Source organism: Hoplias malabaricus, chromosome 10, assembly GCF_029633855.1.
Source record: "Hoplias malabaricus isolate fHopMal1 chromosome 10, fHopMal1.hap1, whole genome shotgun sequence".
Lineage (NCBI taxonomy): Eukaryota > Metazoa > Chordata > Actinopteri > Characiformes > Erythrinidae > Hoplias > Hoplias malabaricus.
Window position 1 is genome coordinate 8,203,313 of NC_089809.1, and position 15,324 is coordinate 8,218,636.

The window sequence follows — 15,324 nt, forward strand, 5'->3', positions numbered from 1 at the left end:
CCTTTTACAAGTTGGTCGTGGCATGAAAAATTACTCACAAGTTCTTATTCGGAGTATTTAATGTTGTATCTAATCTCTGTTACAGTAATAGTGTCGACCTGCTTCTGAGGGGAAATCTAAACAATGGGCGTGACTAAAGGCGGGGTGACGCGCCGAGTGGCGCTCTCATTGGCTAATCGTCGCCAGGGGCGGTTCTTTAGGGATAAAAAGCCGCCACACGACAGTCTCTGTATTCTTCCTCAGTGAGCGAGACGAGGTAGTAGTTACAGAGAGCGAATTATCAGCAGTTTGCGCTTTACTTTTCTTTATTGTTTTTAGAAAGTAAGTGGAACAGAACCTGACCATGGATTTCCTGTGGTTGTTTTGCTTCTTATTGAGCGCCTGGTTCATCTCAGCCGAGCGCCACAGCGTTTATTGGAACAGCACCAACCCCAAGTGAGTAACGGTTTGCTGCCTGTTTGTGTTTACGTTTTTGGGCTTTGCTTTTGTATTGAGTTTAATGCAAAGAGAGTGCTAAGCTATGCAGTCTCACCTTAGCAACTGTGGCAGTTGTATCACCTTTACCTGTGGTTTTTTAGTTAGTTTTAAAGAATTTAAATGTATTCCACCCGCACCCTAAAACTCGGATGAGTTTTTAATTTCGATCTTAACAGGTCTTTGTGGAATATTGTAAAACAGTGTTGTAAAAGTGGAAAAAAAAAAGTTACTGATTAATTTCTGTGATTTTTCAAAGACTTGTGCATAAGAATTAAGTCATTAAGATGCAAATTTATTCCGACTGGTTTGGTGTGGAGTGCTTTATTCTAGGGAAACTCTGATAAAGTGAAGGTAAAGTCAGATTTGTTCACAGCGATGATGATTTTTGTCCCTAAAACTACATTATCTACTTAAAGTTGTTACACCAAATGGCTACATTGTTGTCTGATGCCTCATGCAGATAAGATATTTGTGAGATAAGAATAGGGCCAGAAAAAAACAGGGCAGGCGAAGGCAAAATTCACTACTTGGGATTGGGATTCACTACTAGTTTCCTAAAAACTAAAACTCGTAAATGAATATTGGATTTGTAAAAGCTGTTCAGATTTATTACACCCTGCAGTGAAGCTTCCCTAATGTCCTGTTTTTATCTGTGTCCAACCTTTAACCTGCACTAATGTAGACTGTGATTACCCACTCTGGCACCCCTTTACTTACACATTATCCATTATAGATAGTGGTCTATGTTAGAAGCGAGAGAGTTCAATTAGTGCATTGCACAGAGTCTGAGTAGGGAGATAAGGCAGCAAAGAACATGAAAACAAATGCCTAGACATATGGACAGACAGATCAGATTAAATATACTCTTCTGCAGCGTTCTGTCTCACACACTCTCCGACAGAGCAATAAATAGGCAGGCATGACCAAACTAGACATGCATGTCTGTAGTAGCCCTCTTATTTTTATGGTAAGTCTTATATTACACTGTGTTACCAGGGGCCAAGGGGCCATACAGCTGTACGGCTCAAAGTGTGGATGTTTGGCCGACTGTGCCTCTCTTCTGATTTCACCCTGCATTGTAGAAACTGAAATGACAGACAAGCACTTTTGTGGGGATCGATACAAGATGCAGCATTCCGTGCAATTTATCTGCCCTTAAGAGGTCTACTATTGGGCTTTTAGGAATGCAACTTCAGCCCTTAAGAGCTCTGCGATATGTCTTACGGGTCATTCAACCACAACTGTGTTTCATCATAAACCTGTTTTATGAGCCTAAATCCCATATGTGGTTCCAAAGTAATCATTTGTTTTCGTTGTAAGTGGAGTTTGATCGCCTGTGTCCATTTCCTTGTAACATCTCTAGTAGTAGTGCTGTCATAACTAGCAATTGTAGGATTTAGAGTGGTTCATGTCGACGTGACCACTGGGGGAGTTGTAGAGAAGGGGGTGGTGCATGGAGGCCCCCGGGTTTTACTATTAGTCAATCACATGTTTTTACCTTATCTACCACGTCATTATTAATGTGATTGTGTAATACTAGAGTTACCTAGAATTTCCTGCTTCAGCCAGTCTCAGTGCAGCCTGACTCACCATCAGTCACTGACAAATGAGAGAAAGAGAGAGAGGAATAGGCAGAGATGAATTAGAGAGAAGGGAGGGATTGAAACTCAACTCTAAGCTAGGGAGGAAGAGTGTGACGGAAAGAGAAATCAGAGATGCTGAGCACTGGTGAAGCACAAGAGAAGGGGAAAAAGAAGACAGAAAGCATCATTTATGCATCACTGTAGACTCTGAGTTCTGTACATTTCAGAAGCTTCTCTTATTATATGAAATGTATGCAGTATGATGTTTCTTCTGAATTACTGATGTATGTTGTTCAGAAATACTGTAATTAATTTCAGAATTAAAGACTAAATAAAGTTTCTGTCTAGCTTGTTCTGTATCAGAGAGAGAGCGAGAGACCTTTTGGTAGTGGTGTGCCTCAAGGTTCAATCTTAGGCCCATTTCTGTTAATCTTCATATGGTCCAAATTCATGCTAAAGCTTTAAATTGTGTAACCACTGCTAGAAAAATCATAATATATCACAATCTTCTGTCCATGGCTAAATTTAGATTCCCTTTCAAAACAATCATATCACACACAAACCGACAAACACAGGAATCTTAGACTTATGAAAATAATCCCATCTGGGTGGGCTATAATCTGGTCGGGGACTTACAATTTATACACCATTTTCACTGTAAAACCCCCTCTGTCTCTCACTTGCTGTTTAATCACATGTTCTAAGGAAGAGAAAGGAGCACAGTTTTATCAATTACAGTTTAATCAGATTTTTTTTGCTTTCATTTCCTTGTTTTTTCCCCTAGTGGGTCACTTCATTTCTTGCAATTCAGTTTCCGAAAATTTGTTCTCAATCTCAGTGATCAATCAGAGGGAGAGAAAATAAAGATGGGCAATTCAATCCATGAGTGGATTAGTCAGCAGTGGAGGTGTGAATTGGAAAGCAGTCAGAGCACCTGAGTCTGCCAGTTACTGGAACACACAAAAAAACATATAAACAGGTACTGCTTGTGCCTTTATATGAAAGAGTGTAGTGTGTCACGTGTGGACTTGTTTATGAGAGGGTGTGAAGGAGTGTGAACAGTAATGGTTTAATCCTTAGCGTGTGCCTGTTGGAAAGTTGCCTCTCTGGTTTGGCAGGCGCGTGTGTGTGTTTGTGTGTTTCTGACGATGGGCTTGTCAGGTTTGATGTCTTTACACCCCGTCTGCAGGGTTATGTGGACCTGCCTTGTTTTTCTTCTGGCTGGTGCGTGCCTGTGCTTGCAATCTACATATGTTTTTGTGCTAAAGGGGAACAACATAATGAAGTTAGCAACAGCTGGCCTCAAAGCCGTTAGACATGGATACAAAATACATGTGTGTCTGTGTGTTGTTGGGCGGGGGTGTTTTCATAATCAATACATATACAGGCTGCACAATATATTGTTTGTTAATTACTATCATTATATAATTAAGCTTTGCAATACTGCTATCAAATTAGCGGTATGCTAATGAGTCTGTTAATAAACTGATGAATTATGCACAAAAATATTTACATATGTTCCAGATGAGTTTATAGCTTATGTATTTTTGGGAACTACTTTACAGCATGCACCTCTCCACCAGGACTTTGCAGGAGGCTGAACTAGCCAGGTCACCAAACAATGTGTATTCCTTTGTATTTGTAACATACAGAATCTACGTTCATCAGCCCTGCACTGCCAGTAAGGGCCAAGGAGTGTGTTGACTTTATGCAATGCCCTCTGATAAAAGTGACTCACCCACATACATAAGGTTAGCGCATGTGGAATGTGTGATTTGGGTATATTTAGTAAGCGGAGAGGCCTGCCAGCAGACGTGTTGCTATACTTGACCATCAGCTGTCCACTCATCCTCCAGCCATTCCCCTTGCTCTCCCCACTTGCTCTCTCTTCCAGTACCTGTCTGTTCCTTTCTCCATCCTCACTCCCTCGCTCTCTGCCTGCTGTGTATTCCACCACTCATATTCTTCCTCAGCTTACTCTTTTCATTGCCATCTGTTTTGTATTTGTGCAAGTCCATTCTCATAAATACAGCATTTTGGCATATGTTTACATCCTGAAACCAAGAAGACAACTGCTGTAAGAAGCTACAAGGCCTATGTTCGTCGACAAAACATGTTCAACAGGCCTAAAAACTAATAATGGAAGAGCAGAACTACTTTTTTTCTCACTTCCTTCCAGGTAGTTGTAGCGTTTTATTGAGTGCTGTATATGGCTCTAGATCGGAGGGTCGTTGTAGTGTTTTATTGGCAGCTGTGTATTTTTGTAGCCTCTAGGCCTACAGTGGTTCCCTGTTAAAAACTATGAATAGGGAGCCAGCTGTAGCTCTAAAGTAACAGACTGGGGAATAAATACATGCTTGCTTTCATTTTCATTCATGCTTATTCTTAGTAAACATTGTATTCCTTCTCAGAATCCCTACGTCTCTTGTCTCCAACACCCCCGCAACCATTTCTGCCTCGACCACATGCGCGCACACGCAACAGTCTCTGCCGTCCAGCCACGTATGGGCCACTATAATCTGTGGTACGGACAGTTCAGTCAGATTACAGGCAGCTGTGTGTAATCCGGGCGGATGACCCATTCACACCGCCATTCCTCGCTAAGCTTTATATATAGCCACTGTAATCCAGCGCTGCATAATCCCATCCCGACTCCATGTTATATACGGAAAACCTAAATCCACCACCTTATGGGACAAAGTGGACCTGTTTAACAAAACACTGTTCGCAGATCATTTTCTTAAGTTTCTACTTGAGACTTCTTTGCTTCCACTTCACTGAAGCAACCTGAGGATGGGTTGTGAACACGCTGGTATTGTTTTGTCAGTCTTGGGCTTTCCTCACCTCCCCCTCACCACATTCTTCCTTATCTCCGTCCCAGACTTCCTCCCTTACTCCTGATCCTTCTTCATCTCCCGATTCTCACAGTCGCTCCTGCACTCCTTTTCCTTTCCCCAGTGTTTTTCCTTTGCCATTCCCAGCCATCTCTTTTCTTCATCTCCCACAGTGATTGCTGTTTTGGTTCTCACTCCACCAAAGAGTTGAAGCTTTCCTGTCCTCGCTTTTGTAGTATAGGGGAGGAGCTGTTCTGCAAGGCTCTTTAAACGTGAGAAGTGTATGTTTTTCTAATTAGCATCTGCTTGTCTGCACTGATTGTATTGGCCTAGTCAAGCTGGGTCTTTTCCGTATGGTGTTTACTACAGCTCACTGTTGCCACCTAGGGAGCAGAAATAATAAATCATTACAGTAATTGCTCTATAACTGATTACTTCTCTTTTTCATCTGGAGAGGAGACAAAATAAAAGTAATATTTTATTGCATAACAGTTTAACGTTCAGCATCACAGCAGGCCGCAGAACCACAGGACGGCATACCAGCTAGCAATTAGCATCCATTTAAAAGGGAAAGGGAGAAAGTGGGGGGTGGTGTAGGAGCAACGTTAAAGGATAGATAGATAGGTGGGGGATGGGCCAAGGGCGCAAGGTCAGACAGAGGAGAAAGGAGGGTTCCCCTCAAAAATTAGTTGGAATGAAGAGGCCCCTGTTTATAATGTGATCTTAAAGAGAAAGAGTGAGGGGAAGGGGGATGTGGCAAGTATGGAGAGATAAAAAGATAGACAAAAGAGGGAGGATGGACAGGACATTGATGGATGGCATGAAATTTGAGGGTGGGGTGCGAGGGCAAAAAAATTGCAAGCTGTCTCCCATGAGTTTTTAAAAGAAGTGTCTGTCTAAGCTCAGCAGGGACAATAAGTGACATTGAGTTGAGTAAGACTAGCATATGGTTTACAACGGAAGTGTAAAAACGCGTTGTGGAGGTCCTAACAGATAATAATCATTAGTACAAGACAGAAATGTTTTCTGTATTTTTGCAGAGTTTTCTGCATTTGTAAAAATGATTGATCCAAACAGCAACGTAAAATAAGGCAAATGAGGTTCTTGATGCACCGAATCATTGACCATACAGTAAACTCCTCTTATATTCACCCTCTCTGTCAGTTGGGTTGTGTGTGTAAGGTCCGGTGCTGGTGAATAGACAGTATGTGATCTGCGGGCTTGGTGTGATAATCCTACTTTGGAATAGTGGATTATCTGCCTGGCATTCCAACCCAGTCGGCCATGGTTGGTTTAATTACTGCCATGATAGCCTGGAATAACAATAGACCAAGCAGTGAAGAACTTGTTTGGGGGGGGGGGCATGGAGCGAGAGAATGAATAAGGGATTGTTTGAATGCGGTGTGCCTCAAGGTTCAGTCTTAGGTCTGTTTATTTAAATACACAGTAAAACATAAGGGAAGAAAAAAATCATTCTGACTCATCCACAGACACCACAGAAGAAGGGTTAAGGCTAAGAAGCATTATCAAATTAACAGCTCAGCTTTCACAGCCTGCCAGCCTTTTTCCAGTAAGAAATCCCAAGATTGGGACTTCCCCGCCATTTACACTGGTACTGGGGGTGCTTACAGCGAAAAACAGAGCATGAGTGTTTGGTGTTGGGGTGGGAGGTGGTAGACAGATTTTATTACTTGATAACATAAGAATAAACCTTCATTCTTGTTACAGCATGCCGTCCCTTTAGTCTCATTCCAGAATGTGAGCCCACTGTTGTGTGTGTTTCTTTGTCAGAGTGTGAACTGCTGACTGTCGTCACAGTGCAGTTGGCGTGGAGTGCCTGTGTTTGGTGCTGACTGTGTTGTGTAAGCGTGTGTGTGTGTGTGTGTGTGTGTCTGTCTGTCTTGCTGACTCCGACAGTGTGTGTGAAACATCTGACCCCGCACTTTGACTCCACTGACCTGCTTGACAGCTCAGCAGCTAGAGACATTCCAGAGAGAGAAAGAAAAAGTTTGACCTCGAAGTCTGAACCCTAACCATCATTTCAGTGACTCCAGAGTCAGTCATATACACTCACAAACAAAGACCTGAAACAACAGCAGCGACAGTATTCAGGTAAAAATTCTAGTCTGAGCAGTCGTTCCAAACACGCGCCTGCAGCCCTCTACTAAACATGTTGGTGCCTGAGGGGCTGCAGCTGCAAAAAGTCCTGGGCCAATGGTCTGCAAGTACATGCATGCGGGTATTCTGGCTGTTAGTTCAAACTTTTAATTACAGTTTAGGAACTTTCATTTCTATTTTTGTTTTACTTCCTTTTACAGTGTAATGCAAGTTAAAGCTTTGCATTATTTACAAATAAGTCACTAAATAAAGCTAAATATAAGCTACACACCTCACAGTATTCACAAAGCTAATGTAGTTTCAAATATAGCCCCAAAAAATGCAAACTAGAAGCATAAAAAGTTTGTGCATTTGCATTCTATTTTTCTACTGGAGAAAATAACAGTTCACAATTTAAATAGTAGGCACAAAGTGCTGTCTTATATAAACTTGGAAAATACCAGTGGTTGATCATTATAAGCATTAAATTTTAAAGAAAGACAACAGATTATAAATGCAAATGCTAGTTAAAGCTAACAGAGCATAGGCTTTTCTAGTCCCACCAGATGATTAAGTTGTAAAAACAATGTGTGGAGCAGTGGCCTTGGCTGCGATAAAGTTATAAAGATACAGAATGGAAAGAAGCAGCATAATCTCCATCCCTCGCACCCAACACCTCCCCTCTTCCACTGCCGCTAACTATCACATGAGAACAAGGGAACAATCTTTTGAAGTGACTGATCGCCGAGACGAAAAGAACAACAGGAGTTACTGTGTGATTGTAGGCCCCACAATACACTGGCCTCAGATCTGGTGCACCCAGATGAAACAGGTCTGGGAAAACGATGTGGACTCGCCTACTGGGGGCCTTCGATGGAGCGGCATGGGTTTCTACTCTCCATGATGTCTTATAACCTTCATATGGTGCAAACCGTACTTCAAATAGGCTGCAATACTGTAAAGGATGCCGAAATCATCATATAATGGTTACTTTAGTCAGTTACTTGGAATAACAGGCGAGACTAATCGTATTTGCAGCCCACACTGTATCCATTCATGAATGAGCAAGAGCCAAACACCAGGCTATGATCCCATCTGGGTGTTTAAGGGGGGGTGAGAGAAAGAGAGAGAGAGTTAATGACACCTCATTACAGCTACTCTCTTGTTCAGAGAACCACACTGGAAGCAGACCTCAAACAGCTAGCTCCTAATCAACTTAGCTTCAAAGAAAAGCCGTGGTGGTGGGGGGTGACGGAGTGGGAGAAAGAGTTTGAAAAAAAGTTGGGTGAATAATATATGAAGTTTTATTGACGGTTTTTTGAAATTACTTTTAAACAGCTTGAGATTGCATGCACTTTTGCGCATTACTAAGCTTAGCGTTGCAGCACCAGTTCAGAATTTAAAAGCAAAGGTTGTGTAGATTTAACTATTTTTGGCCAAACTTTTGCTTCAAAAACAAGTCAAGCTGGGCTGAAGTTGGTACAGGTTTTAGCACCAATAACGGTCAATAGTGTAGCGCAATCATGACCAGCAGCATTGAGCTGAATACCAATTATACATAAACATTTCTGCACAAAAACACAAGAGTAACATTTACCCACATGCAGAAAAGTCAGCATGCTTAGCAGCATTTACCCTTATGTCACTTGAATGTGGCATTGATTACAAGCTGTGGGAGACACAGTGTAATCCCAACATTAGTCTGCGCTAACGAAGGCAGTGGGGTGTGTGTGTTTACCCCACTCTGAATAGGCTGCGAGGTCTGTTTTGACAGGTCGGCTAATTCCAACAAGACAAAAACAGTGGGGTGGGAATCCACTTTGTGAGTGTGTGTGGGGAGGGGGGGGTGGTCAGGAGCCAGTGTGTCTCTCGGAAACTTAACTAGGGGGCTTGAATACAACAACATGAGAAAAAGTGAGAGAGGTAGACGGCCATTGTTTTCAAGGCAGCTCTCTCTATCTCATACACACACACACACTTGTAAGTTCAGGTGCTAATCAGGGCAATACAGAGCTTAAAAGAAATGCAAATCAGAAAAAGGTGTTTATAGCATCGTAGCAGTCAATAGTCAGTCACAGGCTTCAATATACAGTAGGGTCCAAATTTATATAAATTCATCATATAAAACCAACATTAAAATAATAAGTAAATAAATGTAAATTATTGATATCAGTATCAAAAGTGCTGGATGGAATTTACTTGGTAACATGTGGTAAAGGTTAAAAAGTCTAATCACAGCAAAAGGGAGGACAGTAAAGTGAGAGAAAAGAGGGAGACAGCCCGAGACAGAGTCATAAACACACTGAGGGGGGGGACTAGCCGTCTCCATTACGTCTCTGAACCGACTGGATGAATGAACAATGTGACATTCACACTATGAGAAGTAATTACTTTCAGGATTTAACATGTTACTGCTTGCACATCACCTCATACCGTTGTATCAAAACCTGAAACATTGAGTAATTATTTTATATTTCAATTCTCACATATCAGTAACATAATGTAGAGACTGGTCTAAGGTTAGCAAACGACTGGAGACTCTTCGAAAAACAATCACGGCAGGTTCAGTCTCGACTTCGTGTAACCAAAACACTGCAAAGAAAACACAGACAGTGACAAGACGGAGGGGAGGAGACGGAGAGGACATAAAAGAAGTGTTTACGTCCTGTCACAAAACCAGAAAGACGAGGTGACGGTAAACATGAATCCTACCCAAAACATCAAATAACACCCAATTAGTCATGTGCCATGTTTTGGGGTGAAGGCAGGCTTTTGCTTGGCAGTGATGCTTGCCTCGGGCTCGTTGGGTGTGTTTTGTCAATGTCTGTTTTGCATTAAACAATCTTCTGTCACGAATTTTGTACATTCCCACACTGTCAGTAATTAGCACGGTGTTATTTATCTCCCAGCAGAGATTGCATCACCGCCCCAGCAACCCTTCCAGATGTTGATAGATGCTGACCCCTGCTTTTTCCTCTTTCTCTTTCCAGCTTCCTGTGGGACGAGTACACGGTTCAAGTGCGCATTAATGACTACCTGGACATCATCTGCCCCCACTACATGCGCGGGGAGATCCCATCCCAGGAGGCGGAGCGCTACGTCCTCTACATGGTGGAGCTGGAGGACTACGAGTCCTGTAAGCCTCACTCGTTCGACCAGCTGCGGTGGGAGTGCTCCAGGCCCTTTGCTGCACACGCACCGGAGAAGTTCTCCGAAAAGTTCCAGCGCTTCACACCCTTCACCCTCGGCAAGGAGTTCCGCCAGGGAGAGAGCTACTACTACATCTGTAAGTTTCTAAGCACAGACTTCTGTTGCCTGTGACATATAAATCCTTTTAGATTTATACATTTAAGTGGTGAAAGAACATCTCAAGTGTGCACACCCAGCTAGCTAAAGCCCACAGCTGCATTTGAAAGATATACATTCGTTCACTCTTAAGAGCAGCTGAAAGCATCTTTTACTGTATGTCAGCAACTGTTTGTTTTATTGTATCTAAAATTTCCCCTCTCTGCTCACCTCCACAGCCAAGCCTCTCCACCATCACGGGCAGGAGTGCTTGCGGCTAAAGGTCGACGTGGTCGGACCTCACAGTAAGTGTCAAATATATTATTAGCATTCCTAGCATTAGCCACAGGCCGCTTTACTCAACACATGCTTAGCGTTCACGAGCACCTGACGCAGACGAGTGGCGGCTATTTTTGGTTCCTCTGTCTAATAACTGGGTTCTTGCCAAGCCCCTAACAATGCAATGATTGATGTTGTAGGCTCCAAGACCCACAAGAAGACAGTGGAGAAAGAGGAGGAGACGGAGGGTGGAAGGAACTCGCGGATGGGCGCGGGAGGAGTGCACAACCCATCAAACAGGCTTCCAGCAGGTGAGCATCTCGCATCTGTCATCTCTCTCCCTCTCAGCTCTGAGCCCTTCTGTTTGCTTTAGAAAGACTCATCATTCCAAGCTCAAGCTTTAACCTGAAGAGTAAGAGTCGTAACCAGTTTTACTATTAGAATATACCCGTTTTTGATGGGATATATATTAATTAAAATATTGCATTTCTGAAAAATAAAATTACCTTTTCATAATTAAATGTTGGTTCAATTTGGATTTGTGTGCTTTAGTGATTTAGCCTCGTGTATTTAACCCCCTCCTGACAGCTTAAAGAATGAAAATTCACATTCACATCCAAGTTTACAATTTTACACCAGCACAAGTGCACAAAGTTTATTATATTTTTATAAACCTCGTTTGTTAAACGTGTATTTTGATTCATGTTTCCAATTTCTTCTTTTGAAAATTGGTTTCTGACCTCCTGAAATGAAATACTAATTTGCTAAAAGTAAGACATGGTATCAGCTGCTGGTGCATTTCTCTGCATGATCTATATTACACACTCACCCATTACTGATCTGTTAAGTATTGTTAACCAAGTGCTGTCTCTCTTTCTCTCACAGATGACCCTGTTGCAATGATCCCAGTTGTTCAGAGGAGCGTAGGAAACTCTGCAGTCTCCATCTCTTCAGTTTCATTCATCACGTTATTCCCAGTCTTCCTCACCTTGCTCTTACACAGAGACTGAGGATCTTTTTGTTGACTTTGGTCCATTTGGATCTACATTAAGACTTGAACAGCAGTGCTGGTCGCTGACTTTGAAAATACAGATTTTATATAGATTTTTTTATATCTGAAAGAACTGAAAGTGGTGTGTAAGTTGCTGAGTGAAGTGCTTGTGTTTGTGTGAGTGATATTTTTGACCTTTGAAGGAGGAGAATATTTTTTGTCTTTTTTTTTTTTTTAACAGAAGTATTACCTACCAACTTTCCATGTTTGCCCTGGATTATTTCTACTTTGTTTTTGTAGCCTTTGTGTGATATTTTTCCCCCACCCCAGTGTTCACAACAAAAGACTTGCCCAATAAGCCCCAAATGGAAAAGGAATGAATGTGTAAACTACAGTTTTTATAGTTTGTGCTTGGTATTCAACTTAGATTTACCATTCTCAGCATATCTGAGCCAAAGAATGTGGTGATTCTCTATTGTATTGAATAAACTTGTATCATCATCTTGTATATTATGTAGAACTTAATATCTAGCTTGGTGTGTTTTTTAAACATAGTTGTCTGTTTTCAAAAACCTGCTGTAAGCACTACATAATTTATACACTAAATGTGAATCTCCACAGGCAGATGAATAAAAGTAAAACACATCAAAACAGAGCAATGGGCTGGCAAAAAAAATTAAATATATATAAAATCATTGCTGTCATCCAATATGGCAAAATTTAAGATTTTATTCTTAGTAATTTTCCTATTGGTCCATTGATTTTTAGATGGTCACACAGTATTAAATTGCAGCTGGCGTTTATTAATCATTAAAATATTGTGATAAAACAGCAAAAATAAATAAATTAACTGACAGCAGTGCTATTCAGTTGTACTGTGTGTGTGATATAGAGAGCTGGATTTCTCTTCAACAGTAGAGCACTCAGTACAATTGAACACACAAATGGATCCAAGTTGGCAGGACAGTGTCTACTCAAGCTGTGTTTTGTTTACTTCTTGTAAATACATTTGTAAAAAGTGTACATAGAGAGATATATGAAGACTTTGTTAATTATTAAATGAGAATTAAATAAACTGTGCTATGTTAACATTTTGGTTGTATTTTCTGACTTTGCAATGGGACTTTAAGCTGTGGGAATTCATTTTTTATTGGAGGGTATTGTTAATAAAAAAAGTTGTGAGCAAAATAATGCAAATACCTGTTTAAACTCATCGTTTTACAGTTACTGACTGAAGTCTGTTCGTTTCTGCCGATTATATCAACATCATTGTAGTTCATTCATATTGGAAAAGGACCGCAATATTATAAACTCTTAACTTTACTGAAAATTCTGGACATTTTGTAAAATTCAATGAAACAGATTTTTTTGCCCACTTGAACCTTTACTTAATTAACAAACGTGCAAGAAAAAATATTCCAGTTTTCTCAGAAATCATGTTCAGTTTAAGATTTTACCTTTCTTTACCATCTACCATACAGAAAATTAGCAAACATTCCAGTCCATATAGGGTAAGGCCAAAAACCAGTGTTGAATTACTTTGACCTTCAAGCCCTCAGATGACACTGCAGGAGAAGCAGTCGTGGTAAATATAGTCAACATGGGCTTGGCAATATTTCAGAAAACTTTTCTCATCACAGTCGCCTGTGGCATCAAGAAATACGACCTGAAATTCCATTAAATAAAAAGAAAACTAAACTATAAATGAATTGTATCCAAACACTGGAGAGTTATTTGGCCCAGAGGTCATCTCAGACGGTCCGAGAGACAGTGAGAACGCATGCTGTGTTCAGAAGAATCAATACGTTAACTTGTTTTTTGGAAAACAAACATTGAGTTTTATGCCAGAAATGAAAGGGACCATTTAGGATGTTATCTGCAAAGGGTACAAAAGCCAAGTCTCTGAATGTCTCATGGAACTGTGGAGTGTGTCTTTGCCCACAGCAAGGGAAAAGTGTGATGGTCTCATTGATGTGGAAGAGTATATTTGTATTTTAGTTAGCCATATGATGCCATCAAAGCAATATAAAATTCTAGTCCATGGTAATTTCACTCAGACAATGTCAGGCTTCTTCATGTGTTACAACAATGTGGCTTTGCAGACAGAGTGTATGTGTTTGACAGGTAGAGATCTATCTCCTATGGCACATCATGCAGTTCCAGATAATGAAGACCCAAGGTCGTTGAGCAGTTAAAATCTCTTTTCATAGTTTATTTCATAGAGTTAAAACTTCCGTTTAAGGATGCAGTTGATGAAGAATTTGAAAGGAAGAAGCTGAAGTATGCAAACTTGGCGGCTGAGGTGAGGGAACGTGGGTGGCAGGCATGTGTAAGACCAGTGGAGATAGGTGTTAGGGGATTTGTAGCCAAGTCTGCCACATCCCTGCTTGTGCAGTTCAGTATTAGGGGCCTGAAACTAAGGGCAGGTGTGAAGGAGTTATCAGAAACAGCTGAAAGGTCTAGTCAGTGGTTGTGGAAAAGGAGAGCACTGATACTTGGGGAAATGCACTGTAGAGGTGCTGTTGTGATGGTTGGTGATGTAGCACATAAAGATCATATGGAATTGGTGGCACTGAGCATGCATTAACAGTGCCACTGGGGCTAGGTACAGCCTTAGTCACCAGGGAGGCCAGTGTGGATTCACGGTTGTTGATGGTTAAGGGAAAGGAATGACTGTAAAGCTAGCTTGGAGGAGGCTGGGACTGGGATGCAAGACTTCACTGTTGAGCCTTCTGCTGGTGTTGTGGGTTTAATTCAGCGAAACACTGACAAGGGGAGGTGCCTACCTGATGACCCGTGTGAAGAGCTAGTGATGCAGCGGGTGGTTTGGGTACTCATGTGATGGGCTTAATGATTAATCGTAGATGTTAAGGAGAGCTGGTTGCTGATCGGATCATAAACGATCACAGCAACCATATGGTGTAGTAGGATTGGAACAATGGAAATTGTGTGGCTGCTGTTAGGAAGAGAATGGGGTGGGCCCTATGTGAAGCTCTAATGGATCAGAATAGGATATTTTTCATCTAAACATGTGTTTGATTATTGAATTGAATGAATGAATGTAAAAAAGTGGTAATGCCTCTATGAAAACCTGAAGTGAGTTGCGGGCGCTGAATTCTAAACTTGCTTATATTTACAAACTACAATAAAGTTTGTCAGTGAATATATTAGAAAGCTTTTTTCCCTGTACATGTTTGCTTAAACAAAGGCTAAAGATAATTAACAAAACACAGATTATTGGGGCAGAGGTGTTGTTTGGGTTTGTTAGTTTCACTCTTTCACTTCACAAATTATCCCAACTTTTTTGAAAATGGGGTTTTGATTTGGCTGGTTGACCATAAACTGTAAGAACACTGGTGGCTGTTCAAATCACAGCCAATAAGTTTTCTCAGTGACAGCTCCCCTCTTATGTCCTACTGTTCAATTGTTATTGAGATACCAGCCTTAACAATGCTGACATTGTTGATGTGTGAAATATGCAAATGAACCTTTAGAATTCCTGACCACTCAGAGATTTTTTGGGGGTCATTTAGATGAAGTCAGGTCATTCATGTGATTAAACAAATGCAAATAACAACAACAACTGATCACCAATGGGTTTTGATGCATTAAAATGGACATATCATGCTATGATAGCTTCTAAACTTATGATTAATTTTTATTTGATTAAGGATGCCATAATTTATAAAGCACAAATGACACATTTTCATTGCTCATTTTGAAAATTGTGATTGCTTAAGTAACATCAGACTATAACAAATGTTTCTGTAAACAGCAG

The 15,324-nt window shown here is 41.0% G+C and overlaps 1 protein-coding gene across 1 annotated transcript; it reads left to right on the forward strand.

The window, feature by feature from the left end:
• Window positions 1–250: 250 nt before the first annotated feature.
• Window positions 251–12,621, forward strand: efna1b (ephrin-A1b). Its single transcript, XM_066683252.1, has 5 exons — window positions 251–435; window positions 9,982–10,277; window positions 10,516–10,581; window positions 10,756–10,866; window positions 11,441–12,621. The coding sequence occupies exons 1-5, from the start codon at window positions 344–346 to the stop codon at window positions 11,563–11,565; spliced, it is 690 nt and encodes a 229-aa protein (XP_066539349.1). The 5' UTR covers window positions 251–343; the 3' UTR covers window positions 11,566–12,621.
• Window positions 12,622–15,324: the final 2,703 nt, after the last annotated feature.

Excerpts from the sequence above, each read along its gene's own strand:
- efna1b (XM_066683252.1), top strand. The coding sequence starts at position 344 with ATGGATTTCCTGTGGTTGTTTTGCTTCTTATTGAGCGCCTGGTTCATC. Across the intron at positions 436-9,981 it reads TGGAACAGCACCAACCCCAA|CTTCCTGTGGGACGAGTACA; the intron begins GTGAGTAACGGT and ends TTCTCTTTCCAG. Across the intron at positions 10,582-10,755 it reads CGACGTGGTCGGACCTCACA|GCTCCAAGACCCACAAGAAG; the intron begins GTAAGTGTCAAA and ends TTGATGTTGTAG.